Consider the following 13,250-nt stretch of genomic DNA (forward strand, 5'->3'; position numbering starts at 1 on the left):
GGGCATGGAGCTCAAGTTTTTACACTCCTAAACTCACAGTGGTGTATTTTAGGGGCGCGTGATCCTTTTTGTTGAATACTGTTTTCTTTTGACTTTTTTTTTTTTTTTTTTACACACTTCATCATTATGCAAGTTATCAATACCTTTTTAAATATAAAATATTATTCCAGTGTTAGTAAGTATGGTAATTAACTTTGCACTTGATTTCTCTTCAAACGTCTGCTGTATTTTCTGTATTACTTTTTTTTTAACTTTGTAAAACTTGAAGGTCCTGCTCCCCCCTCCCCTTCCCGCCCCGCGTTTTTAGTGCTTACGCTTTTGGACACTTGAAGCCGACATGTAAGGCTCCTTGCACTTGTTTTACCCTCTTTCAATACAGGGGCTATGTTCTCCACTTGATGACTGTAGTTCCAGCCCTTTGTTTTGTCACAGAGCTTAACAACCAAATCCACAAATGAGTATCTGTATAACAAACCAATATTGAAAACATTAATATGCTCCATTAGGTATACATAACAGCAAATATGACTTGAATACAAGCTGCCTCGATGTATCTTTGTCCTTTTGTGCAAAAAGCTCTCTGGGTTTCTCTATTACTCAAAGGAGGTGCTTTGTGTATTGTATGTGTATTTATTATACTGTAGTTCTGTAGATGGAAGTAATATTTCTTTATAAACTGGGCTGTATTTGAACAATAATTAGCAGTACCTCTGTGTTTCTATAACATAACTGCAGTATATTTGTCATATTGAGCCTCCCACCACTGAATTAGGTTCAAGTGTGTAGCATGTTGTCGACTACTATAAATATGTTCCCAGAATTTATAGCCCCAAGTTTTTTCTGTCAAAAATGGTCCTTGGTAAAGGTAATGCATGGGTAAGAAAGGGTGTCTAATTGTAATTACGCACTCCTTTTAACTGGGCCTCAGATGTACTGTATCTTTGTTTTCTGGTTCTGATTTCCGTTGCAGGCACAAAAAACGAACTGAGCGTGAAGAGGAAAAAGCATTTGTGTGTAATTAGTGCAAGTCGTAGTTTTAACGTTACTGTCCGTACAACCACTGACAACTTGTCTTCAGCAGCGTTACTGCAGAGCAGCGATTCAGGCTTCTGTCGGTGTCCTTTGCTCTTGAGGTGAAGGAGGGACAGTGCAACTGTACTCTAAAACCCCTTACTGTCCACTGTCCCTGATAGCTGGTGCTCTGGAGAACCAGGGGGGGCATGTGGTGTGGTGCTGCCGCCATACAGAAAGGTGTTAGTATTGTCTCAATGTCTAGCTGATTACGATGATAAATTTGCAGAATTTTCATAGTTTTTGTTCTAACAGGTATGTCCATGTGTTGTGCTGTTTTACAAGACAGTGACTGTTGGCACTCTGGCCTGTACTGGTCTTTAGAGGTTGAGCACACATTTTACAGGAGGCTCTTTTCAGCTGTAGAACTTGTACGAGTTCCTTCTAGAGATGGGCGTGACCTCACCTTCAGGCGTAACTCTTCACTGATGCTTAAATGTACTTGCACTTTTTACAGCATTTCAATATGACATCCTGTCTCATGGCTGTGGTTATCTGTTCAGGTGTGCTGGGAAACTTGAGCACCCCTATTAGCTGTGCGTATGGTATTCCTGGTTCTTATTGCAGAGCACTCCATTAAATGCATCTCTGCAGGGCCAAGTGGCGTGTAGGAGCAGCAGTCACTGTACACTCCAGGTTTGAAGAAAAGCCTCTTTTTTTAATTATTAAAAAGCTTTGCTTCATTATTGCTGCTGTAGTTCAGAGCTCTTTGGTTTGAACTTCTTGCATCAATGAAAGAGTTAAGGGCTTTGTCAGCACTGGCCCTCGGTATGAGAGTGGGGATATGCTGGTGCTTCTCCAAGGAGGCTTTAGCTCCCGGTAGCTGTATTTAATCTTGCTTTTTTTTTTTTTTTTATTGTATTTGGGTCTGTTTAGAATAGTATGTATATACTTAACAGAAATTGTTGCTGACATGAACTCAATGTGGTAAAAGCCCTTGGTCCATGGGGGGGGGGGGGCTAGCAGGGTACAACAGTATGTGGATGATGTAGGATTGCTTGCTTTGTTCATTTATTAAATGAGTGACAAGCTGAGAGGTCCAGGCTTTAAATGTGTGCTTAGTTCAGGTCTGCTTAGGGGGATGTAGAACTGATCCTTTCCAAACTCCTCTTCCATCATCTTCAGCTTTACACATGCTGAACCGCCTGGATCGTGTCCATGCATCTCAAATAGGTGAGACAGAACTTAAAATTCATGTAAAAATCTTTTCAGGGCTAGTTTGCAAACATGTAAATAGGTGATACAATAAAAATGCATTTTCTTACAGCTGTGTGGTGGTTTTTTCTAAACTTTTTATGAAGAAAGCCCATATTTCCTTGTACAATCCAGGATAAAAGCCAGAATAAATCAATCCTACTTGGACTGCAGGGGTAGATAAGCACAGGGGTTACAGAACACCAGCTTTGAAGCAGTACTGGCTGCATATTGTAAATGAAACTTAACATATCTCTTAAGGAAGAAGAAAATATAATCCCTGAAAAGGAAGTGCTCACATTGAGTTTATTGCTCATGTGTCACTACAGACATGAGTAGAAAGTGAATATGTATTATATACAGTATATAAATCATACCACTATACATTTTGTAAATACAGAAACAAAAACTGCCTGAATACTCCTGATACATAAATGAATAAGGTCACACCGGGACTACTCGGTGACATTCTACGATTCCTCGAGCTGGAGACAACCACATTTACCCCCCCCCAAAAAAAAGCCATGAACTACAATTTTCTGGAGCTTTTTTGAACATCACATCCCCTGCATTGGCATACTTCAGACCACCTCCTTCACCCCTACTATCCTCAGAATAATAATTTTGCCTGAAATCACAAGAGGAATTATGGGTGGATGACAGACAACAGAAGGTAAAAAGGCCTAGATATGACTTTCAGTATCCTTCACAGTGAGCTAAAGCACAGAATAGGTCAGCAAGGAGCACTTAAGACACAAAAATGTAATATGAAAGATATGCCCAGATGTAAAGTTACTATATTCCAGACACTTCTAAAACAAGATTCTGTTCAAGTTAAAAATTTAGACAACTGCATATTTTCTTCATGCATCTTTTATAAACCTTGTGTTTACATGCATGGCTAAACAGATGTGGGACTACCTTAACTCAACTTGCCCCCCTTGTTTATGGTAGTGTTGATTAAATGCACACAGACAGGCTAAATCTGTCAATAACTGGCACTGAACGGGAGTTTATGGAAACACTATAATTGGTTTCAAAACTAGTTACAAATAGACTTGCGGCCTCCCTTGTGTGTAAAATAAGAAACCAATGTATGTGACAAATAAAAGTATGCAGGCTAATTCCTGTGGAAAATAGACTAATGAAGCAGAACAGATCTAAATTACCCTCCAAGCTGAGGTGAAAATACAGTGAAAGAGGGAAGAAATAGAGAAGAAAGCAACTTGTAGTGAAATATCTGATCAGTCAGGTTAACTCCAATGCTCAGACTATAACCTTTGATCACTCACACAGAGCATTGAATAATATGAAGGACCATATGAAAATGCTGGCCTGCAATGTCCTTGGAACAAATGTGATAATACTTCAGCATCATAATACATGAAACAGATCTTGCAGTACTAGCTAACGATAATGCCTGACTTGTAGTCCAACCTACAGTACAAGGTCACACTCACCTCTGTGTCGCTGGGCCAAAAATGCACTCAAGGCTCTGAGCGGGCCGAGTGTTAACATTCTGGTTGGAAGGAGGGGAAGAGGAGGCCTGGTCTGCAGCAACTGTCAATCCCTATCCACCCTTCCTGACATTCCACTGCAACTGGGCCAGTGACTAAACAATGTCCTCATAAAAAGACACAGATGCATGAACAAGAATAAAAGAATGAATAACTATTCCTAGGGAATTTGAATAAATCCACTTGAGAAAAAAAATTCTCTGAAAAAATGCCAAACAAATAAATGAAAGATAATTCATAAAAAATAAAGTGTCATTCAAACAAAATCTAAACTATAACACTAACTTCCGACTTAACGACTAGGCAACTGCTTTAGTTTTTCAAGTTCTTCTGCATACAAGCTCAGCACAAATCTCCAGGCCAGACTGGAGGCTCTTGCTGTGCCCCCTCCCTCAGTTGAGAGGTTAATATGTTTGCTGATGAAATATAAAAGCTCTCCATACTTTACCCAGAAATGGATATTGACTAACCCCTCCATTCTTTTTCTGTGCGTTTCTCAAGAAAGCATGGAAAGTGAATTATTGCTAATAAGATTAAAACACTTGTCTATATATTACATGTACACTTTTACAGAACGTAACAAATGTGCAATGTATGAAGTCACCTAGTCTGCACCTACAGTTCTTGCTGGTCCAGTGTTTCAGTTGTCTTTTGGCCTGTTTTCACACAATCAGCTGTGTGTATTGCTGTGTTCAAAGCCAAAAGACTTGTTTTGCTTTTCTTTCAGGTGGAGGTAAATAAGAGTTTAAATGAACAAGCTCAGAAATCAGTTAACTTGGTAAATGCTTCCTTCCTTTTTCAAAGACTTGCTTCCACCTCCCTGTCTCTCCCATGGTCCAGCCTTCACATGACTGAGAACGAGAGGTAGAAGATCCTTTTTCTGTGTGTCCTCCATTAAGCAGTCCCTGAAATCATCAGTCAATCAGCTGCCTTGTTTGTGAACATAAAAATAATGAACATTTCTTAAAGTTTTCCCTGAGCACATCGTAGACCCGATGTTCCCTTTTACGGGACAACGAAATGTGAAACAGGAATAAAAGTTTACTGTTACCATTACTCACAACCATAGTTACCGAGTACTTTATGTATTCAAAGTAACGGTCACGTGTCCTTCCGCTCTGTGTGGATGACAAGAGAAGGGAAGCGGAGAAGGTCCCTTACCCTGCTCTGAGCTGGTAAGCACCAAGGCCTGCAGGATGTCTGACAGGGAGACGATACCCTTAACCACCTCCACCTCGTCCACCACCACAAGCCTGTGCACCTAATGCAGAAACAGGGAGAATCGGGGTTTCAGGCCATTCAATCAACCATGTGAAGCTGAACACAACCTACAAGGTCACTGTGGCTAAGAGGTTCTTCACAGAGACCCACAAGTACTTGAGTTTTTACCCAAGTCAGAGTATGTGCAGAACTGAAAGGACATCAGCCCCTCCAAGTCTCGGCAAATGCACTGATTTTTTTTTCTTTTGCCTGGATTCCTACAACCAGGATTTGGTGCACTTCAGTCAAGCATGTGAAGAACAGTGGTTGTTTTGTTGCATGGAAAAAAAGTTACACAGCGGAAGTGTGAATTTAATCAGATTCATTAATAATTCATTATTAGAATCTAAGGAATAAGTCATGAATGAAGAGAAGTATATGTTGACAACACACTGGAGATATGCACACCTCTGCTTCCACAAGCCGGTTGATGATGGTCTCCAACGTCTCATGCCTGTGACACGTGAGGACGCCTTCAAAATACTGAGAGCGGTGCTGCAGCGCCTTGGTCACTGTCACATCCAGGTTGTTGTAGGTTTTCTCAGCAGCCAGGTTCTGCACAGATATTACAAATACTCAGGATCTGGCAGGAGACAGTCACCACTGTCATAACTGTTTTAAAGCTTAAACCAGCAAGGCCATTAAAAGGGAAAAGCAAAAAACAACAGATACAAATATTTAAATGTTAATCGACCTGTGACCATGTTTCCCCGCCCCCAAATATTCAGTGATCACTACAAACACATACATAATACTACATGCACAGTCATCACCACCAGTGACTGGCTAAGAATATCAAATGCCATATTAAGCAACCCCCTATAAAACTGGTCAATAACTATCGAAAAAGCACTTTTTTGTGGCACGAGCCAGTTTATATACCATGCTGATAAAGATAAGAGTCATGGTATGTGTACACTTTTTCAAAAAAAAGACTTTTCTGGTACGATTTACATAGTACATCCACTATACCACATGCAGTATTTTTATGCATCAGTTTTTAAATATTTACAAACTACAGTACAACCACACATGCACAGTAAAACACTTACAATGACATCAAACTTGGAATAAATATCCACCACTCGTCCTGCAAAAAAGGAAAAAAGGTAGTATTTCCCCTGAATGAGCCATGCAAGTTTGGCTGTCAGTGAACAAATTGAATTTTTCAGTGAAATTTATGTAAGTACACCACTTCAGATGCACAAAAGTTTTTCTGAAAAAAATCGTAAAGAATAAATACATACCTGCCCATTTTACAATAATGTATTCAACATGTAACTTGCCCTTTTTCATGTGTACTTTTGCAAGGCCCTCACCTTTGTCGTCTACAACAGGCAGCGCAGATACCCTCTGGTCCACAAAGATGCCCAGTGCCGTGTATAGGGGTGTGTCGGCACGGACCATTGCAATGTTGTTGAAAGTGCCAATATTCAGCTCCTCTAGTGTCTTTCCAAGGAATGCTGGCTTGGGAATTTCTGAAATCTGATGGAGGGGATTCAGTTACTTCACTCACATATTTCCAGCTCCTGGAGTGTGTTATAGGCAGAGGCAACACACAGATTAACAGACATTAGCAGACTAAACTCATGTGTCCTTTTCCAATACTCCTGTTCAAAGGACATGCATTGCCTTGATCCATTTACATTTATTCATTTAGCAGACACTTTTGTCCAAAGTGACGTACATCTCAGCAAAAGTACAATTTGTGCATTACATTAAGAGAACAGACATGTGACTTAAGTAAACCTCTTAAGTGTTCCTTTTGGCCTTTGCACCAATATAACAATATGCACCAATATAAAAAAGGAGGACAGGACGCAAGAAATTAACACTCCAGCACACTGCAGTTAATCTTTGCCTTACAAGCACCAAGTACACACAGCACCAAGACAAACAGTGCCGCAAGTGAGGTGAGAAACACTAAACTGCTTTGTTAACATTGAGACAAGCAGAGAAAAAATTCATAACAGATGTTGAAAATAAAGCCAATAACAGCAGCAAAAACACAGATTATACAATAACTGAAAGTGAAGCTGCACTGCATGTCAGTACTGCACGTATCAATACTGTCAGGGGTGGACTGAACTGGACCTACAGTCTGACATGTTGATAGTGCACTTCTAAATCTTCTATTCCCAACTTAAAACATACAGACAATTGGGTCGTGTATGTACTGAACAATGAAGCACAATATCATCATCATTCTTCTTCAAACAAAATATAATGTAAAGTGTATATAGTATTCCCCTACATATTGTTAGAAAGATGAAATCTCTACAGGAAACTCACAAATAGTGTAAGGAACTTCAGGATCCTCTTGTGTGTCAGGATGTACAGTGTGTTCCCAGTCAACGGGTCAATCACAGGCAACCTGTGGATCTTATTTTTCAACAGGGATGAAACGGCATCATACAAACTGAAAGAGAGAGAGAGAGAATCCTGATCAATTCACCTGCACACATTCACAGAGACATTAGCCTTTTAATTCAGTCCCCTTTCAGGAAGAGGAATGGCTGTGTAAACAAGCCACACCCTGGACTCAGCTCCCTGTTTTTGGATCCCAAGGCAGTTCAGTGTTGAGTGGCACCAACCAGCTGTTGCCCACACATGACTACAAAGTGTGCCTTGTCACACAATGTCATTGACATTATGAAAAGCAAGCTCTGCAGAGAGGTCATTACTGCACTCACAGAAAAGCCCAAACTTCTGTTCACATCAGTCTTTTAAACATCAAAAACATGTGGAAATTATCCTCTCACACAAACAATGATGTACTAAATCACTTCTAGAGCTTTTAGTTTCTTTTTCAATAGCTATGACAATTGCACATTAAGGAAAAAAATAAAATTAATTAAACAATGCTTATTGAGGGACAAATTTTTCAGTGTAATAAATCAATATTACATGTTACTGTTTAGAGTATTACTGGGTGTTATTAATTTGCTGTTCTCATAAAAAATTAAACATTATTAATCTTGTCTGGTCAGCTTTTACAGGTTGACTGTGGAAAGCAGGTGGGTTTTACCTCGCATTGGGGGAGATGCTGACCAGAGGCTTGAAGGAGCCTTGCAGATAGACCTCTGTAATAAAGAAGAAATTTGTTAACATTCACATATTCATCTAGAGCACGTCAGACATATTGTTTTTGTTTAAGAACGCCCACCTCTCCACGTCTCTATTTTGTGCTCCTCTAGTTCATATATTTGAACCTGCAACAGACAACAAATTTACCTGGGTAAAAAAAAAAAACCACACAACAATGCAGTACAAAAAGCACTTCACAAATCCACAAATATGTGTAAAGTGACAAAGAACCCAAACAAAGCAAGGATTAGTTTGACAGTATTCTGTGATGTCCAGGTGACAGAACAAGTCAACTTTATGAGCAACACTATGGAGGTGTCCTTACCAAAGGTGATTTGTAGTACCGATGCAGAATATTGATGAAATCGGTGATAGTGAGCATCCCTGAAACACAAACAATATGAGAAGCATTATACTCACGACTGTAACAGTCGAAAAAAAATGCAAGAGCTTAGTGTCTTACCCACAAAGCACTGCTTTTTGCTGTCCCATAGTGGGGCAGCTCTCACACCATTGGACACCAAAGCAAAAAAGGCTTTCTTGACCTAGGGGAAAGAAAGAGGAAAAAAAGAAAAAACAACATTCCTTTCAAACTATGCACAGAAATTCTTACATATAGTTTTAAAAACATATTCCTTCTGCTCTCAAAACTCACTTTAAATAATACCAAAAAGGTCTCCTTAAGCCTCTTACCTGCAATGAAGTGTCAAAGACAACCAGTTTGGAACTAGTAGGCACCAGGTCATAGCAGCGGTGCGATTTCATAAACCGAGTATAAACATCATGCTCCGGATCTACAGAGGAAATAAAGCACAGTTTGCTACTGTAAAAGACGATGACTCGTGCAATCGATTCACTTAAAACAGAATAAAGCACGTCATTTCTGCTAGAAAGAATAAATAGTTCATGCGGTCTATATTCCTTATTCTCAAGAGCAATAAAATATGAGGCACAAATTAGTTTAAAGTTACTCTCATTACCAATGACTGCTACCTGATACAAAAAGTAACGCCTAACAATGATCTACAAATGTGGAAAATATCATCACGAGGAAAAGGAAAATGTTGCTTTAGCCTCAATGTAAGTCAAAGGACTTGAAGGCTCAGTGGTTCCTTGATTTTGATATGGAAATAATGCTGATTTCGAATACTTTTTACTGAGGTCAAACCTTCTATGATCGGCTCCTTTTTACCCTCCAAGTCACCAGGAACAAGTGCAACCTGAAAGCAGATCAGACACAAAATTACATCAAGAGGCTTTTGAGATGGAGTCGCAGCAGCAGCACCTCACACCGGTGGGCTCAAAACTGCGTGAGCAGGGTAAGTACCATGGTCAAGTGCTCTTGATGAGGGTACTTACCTTGAACTGAAACAGTAAGAATAACCTGCTGTATGAAGTGGTAAATCACTGTAAATGTATCATCTCACCCTGGCAGACAAAGGGGGTGAGAAAACTATCCGAAGTTAGATGAGATAAACTGAAAGTGGGCTAAAGCTAAAAAGTTGCTTCCGTCAATTTCATTCATATACATTGAATAAAAATGAAAGAAACTTTGTTAGTTTACAAGTCATAAAAACAGTATGATTTCCTGTTTTCACCAGAAGAAAAATGGCCATTGGAATCATTGGGACACACACCCGGCGAGCACAACTGACTGAGATATGACACGCAGCGCTTGCAATCAATGAAGGCATAATTTAATTAATTATTAAGTCCATCTATTCCGTTATTAACTTATGATGAATTACTGCTTCTTAACAGCGGACCGACCGTCCCGCTCGCTTTAGTTTACGAGTGAGTGGAAAAGGCGGCAGAGCCGCGCGAGGAGCCGCCGGTTCGACCTTATCTTCACCTCGCCTCAGCCTCTCGGCAGGTCATAAACTTGGACTTGGGAACAAGAGTTGAGCTACCGCACCACATTATCACGCGTGATGTGGCACATACACACGGCCTTTTATTTAAACTTCATTTTCAGACGTCGTCGAAGCGTTAAATAATTCACCAACGCACAGCCGGCAGCCAAGGTGAAGAGCCTGTCAGCTGCCTCAAGTTCCGCGAGAGACAGGAGCAGCCGCGCCCGCGAGCGCGCGCTCCCCCCCGACCCTCCTTGCAATGGAACGCACCTAGCATGTTAGCAATAGCATTGCTAGCAGCAGGAGATACTTACACACTCCATGTCCCATTCACGAGCCCTTGCGTCCACGGACGAATGCTTGAGCTCAAACTATCACCCTGTTGTCGGGTTTCTGTACGAGACGGTTTGGAACTCCTTTTCAACACAGAAAAACCATTTCCTCCCTCCCTTTGTTTATTTCCGGTGGGCAGGTGGTCTGCGCATGCTCGTAAATGTTTCTCTGTCGCGTCACGTCTGTGTGACCCTTGGTTTCTTTTAGCTGGTAACTCAGTCTAGCGTAATAATACCGTGTGTAATACCTTGCGGTATTATTTATTTAACTGTCAAGAAGTTGTTGTTACGGTTGTGCTTTATTCCGTTCTTTATCTTAGGGTGTGGTTGAGACAATGCGTGTGACGTAAGAGGTGTGGGAGTGCGCATGTGGGAGAGCGAGCGGAGACACTGAAAGGTCGGAGCTGTGTGGAAGTTTGGAAGTGCGCGCGCGCTAGACTGCTTCCTTGGGAATCGGGCCTAGTGCGGTTCTGTGGTCATTCGGGTCAATAGACTAACTGTACTGTACACGATAATAGTCCTTTAGGCAGTGCAACATGTTTTTGGCTCTGCGTTTTTGACGTATATTAAAACGGCGGTTTGTAAAACTTTCGTAATCAATTTTGAAATGTATGAATACACCCATTCTTCACATAACGGCGTTAACTCGTTCTGTGAAATCACCATTTCTGGCGAATTCTCTTTGTGAGGCAGACGAATTACTGTATTATTTCTGTAGGAAAAAAAGAACCAGTTCTCAAACGAAAAATATGTTATAAACCGATGAAAGTTAATAACAAACCATATTTTACATATATATATATATATATATATATATATATATATAATTTTTAATGCATGATGATGACAATGATAGCTACTGATCATGAATGACTAAAAACGTAACATTAACTGAAAGACATAGTAGAAATAATTGCTACAAACGTCCGAAAAATGTGTTAGTGGTTAAGGTCCTGTCCTGGAAGCACAAGGTCCACCGTGGAGACACCGTAACAGTGTTTACATTTACATGTACTCTAGTGTTATGAGCCCACACACACACCTTATTCACCAAGGTGACTTACACTGCTAGATACACTACTTACAATGGGTCACTTCCAGAAGTGTAAAGAAAGGAAGTTCATAAAGACCAAGGTTCACATTTTACCTCCTGCTGTAATACCCTTGAGCAAGGCAAGGAACTCACCCAGAACTGATACAGTAAATGTTACCCAGCTATACAAGTCAGTGAAACAATGCTGTTACATAGGTTAACACTGTAAATTGTGTTGGAAAAGGGTTTCAGATAACTGAACAAATGTTTGATTCCTGCCGATGCTGTAATAGATTGATCACAGTATTTACCCTGATTGCTCCAGAAAAAAAATACAAATTTACAGTAAAGTTATATAAATTCATATTGTATATAACTGTAAGCAGCTTAACAGTGGAAGTTGCTTTGGATAATAAGTTGCATGCACTAACGCACAAACCCAAATAAGTTGCTTTGAGGGCGGCATGGTGGCACAGCACCTGGGTGGTGTGAGAGGACGTGGGTTCGATCCCCGCTCAGTCTACGTGGGGTTTGCATGTTTTCTTTGTGTCTGCATGGGTTTCCTCTGGGTGCCCTGGTTTCCTCCCACAGTCCAAAGACATGCAGTTCAGGTTCACCCAGTGTGTGAGTGACACAGAGAGTGTGTTCCACTGATGTATGGATGAGTGACCCAGTGTAAGTAGTGTATCTAGCAGTGTAAGTCACCTGGGTGAATAAGGTGTGTGGGCTCATAACACTACATAGAGCTCACTGGAAGTTACTTTGGAGAAGTGTCAGCTAAGTTAATAAATACTAATCTGTATTTCAGTTATGCCATTAAGATTTATCTTAATAGCTGTGACTGGTTGAGACTTGATATTACAGGAGGGAGGAAATATACACTGTAGTTTGGTATTACTTGGTACAAGTGAGATCATCCTGATAAACTGAAGGAAAATAGACTGGCACCACTAAGGGAGAAAAGCTTTTGTTTTTCTGACATCAGATGTATATCTCTATCGCAAAATGTGATTGTATAATAGAAGTTATTGTACAAAATAAAAATGCTTTGTGAAAGTAAAATTAATGCATAATAGGCAAAAATGCTGTTGTGTTAAGTATAATTGGGGATACCTGTATTTTGTTTGCTTTATTAATGGAAAATGCAGTATATGATACCATATCATATACCGAACCCCCAATTTCTCACAGCACCTCTGCTCTTTATGTGTTGGTTCAAATCCAGCCCAGTCTGTGTGGTGTGTGCATGTTCTCCTTGTGTCTGTGTGAGTTTCCTCCATATGCAGGCATGTAGTTCAGGTGAATTGGACACTAAAGTGCTTTAGTGTGTGCGTGCGGTGAACTGGTGTCCTGTCCGGGGCATACCCCTTGCACCGCTGGTCCCCAGAACACCGGGACCCTGATCAGGACTGGTGATTAACGGATGCGAGTGTAAGGTAGCAGAAGTTCTGTTACCGTGGACAGAGCTCTTCATCCCTTGGCTTACTGTAACGTGAAGTTACATCTGAATAATGGTGATTTTCTAGTTGTCAGACAAGGTTTGTTTGGCTTTGGCTAAACTTACAGGAGTGCACCACAAAAGAATTTGGGATTATTTAACTTTACTCCAAGTACAGGATAGGACAGAATGAGGTTATGTTTTCAAAGCCATGTGACAGTCTGCCCATCTCTACACAGCTGCCCACAACTTTTGCAACTTCTCCATGTGCACCAAGTTGCAGCAGTGGGTAAAATTAAACCTAATTTCCAAATTGAGACTTTTACCACTCCCCCCCCACTTCCTGTAAAATCTCTGAAGGTAATCCATACACTATATATGTATATGGATATATGGTGACTAGACCTTTAGCAAAATATTTATGAAATTTCATTTCTTCAAAACTTCCACTGGGGGGTGACAAAA

At 40.4% G+C, this 13,250-nt stretch overlaps 1 protein-coding gene across 2 annotated transcripts; it reads right to left on the bottom strand.

Annotated features, from left to right (window-relative positions):
- Nucleotides 1-240: 240 nt before the first annotated feature.
- Nucleotides 241-10,455, bottom strand: prkag1 (protein kinase, AMP-activated, gamma 1 non-catalytic subunit). Of its 2 annotated transcripts, none has more exons than XM_018725627.2 (13): nucleotides 10,297-10,455; nucleotides 9,298-9,349; nucleotides 8,823-8,923; nucleotides 8,593-8,674; nucleotides 8,455-8,513; nucleotides 8,209-8,254; nucleotides 8,071-8,125; nucleotides 7,335-7,461; nucleotides 6,362-6,527; nucleotides 6,095-6,132; nucleotides 5,451-5,597; nucleotides 4,944-5,043; nucleotides 241-4,687 (listed from the first exon to the last, which is right to left on the bottom strand). In XM_018725627.2, exons 1-13 carry the CDS (start codon nucleotides 10,303-10,305, stop codon nucleotides 4,677-4,679), a joined length of 993 nt encoding a protein of 330 aa, XP_018581143.1. In that variant the 5' UTR covers nucleotides 10,306-10,455; the 3' UTR covers nucleotides 241-4,676. The 2 variants fall into 2 exon arrangements, with proteins under 2 accessions (XP_018581143.1, XP_018581146.1); XM_018725630.2 differs by lacking the exon at nucleotides 10,297-10,455 and adding an exon at nucleotides 9,489-10,262.
- Between the last annotated feature and the right edge of the window lie 2,795 nt (nucleotides 10,456-13,250).

Source organism: Scleropages formosus, chromosome 22 (genome assembly GCF_900964775.1).
Source record: "Scleropages formosus chromosome 22, fSclFor1.1, whole genome shotgun sequence".
Classification (NCBI taxonomy): Eukaryota; Metazoa; Chordata; class Actinopteri; order Osteoglossiformes; family Osteoglossidae; genus Scleropages; species Scleropages formosus.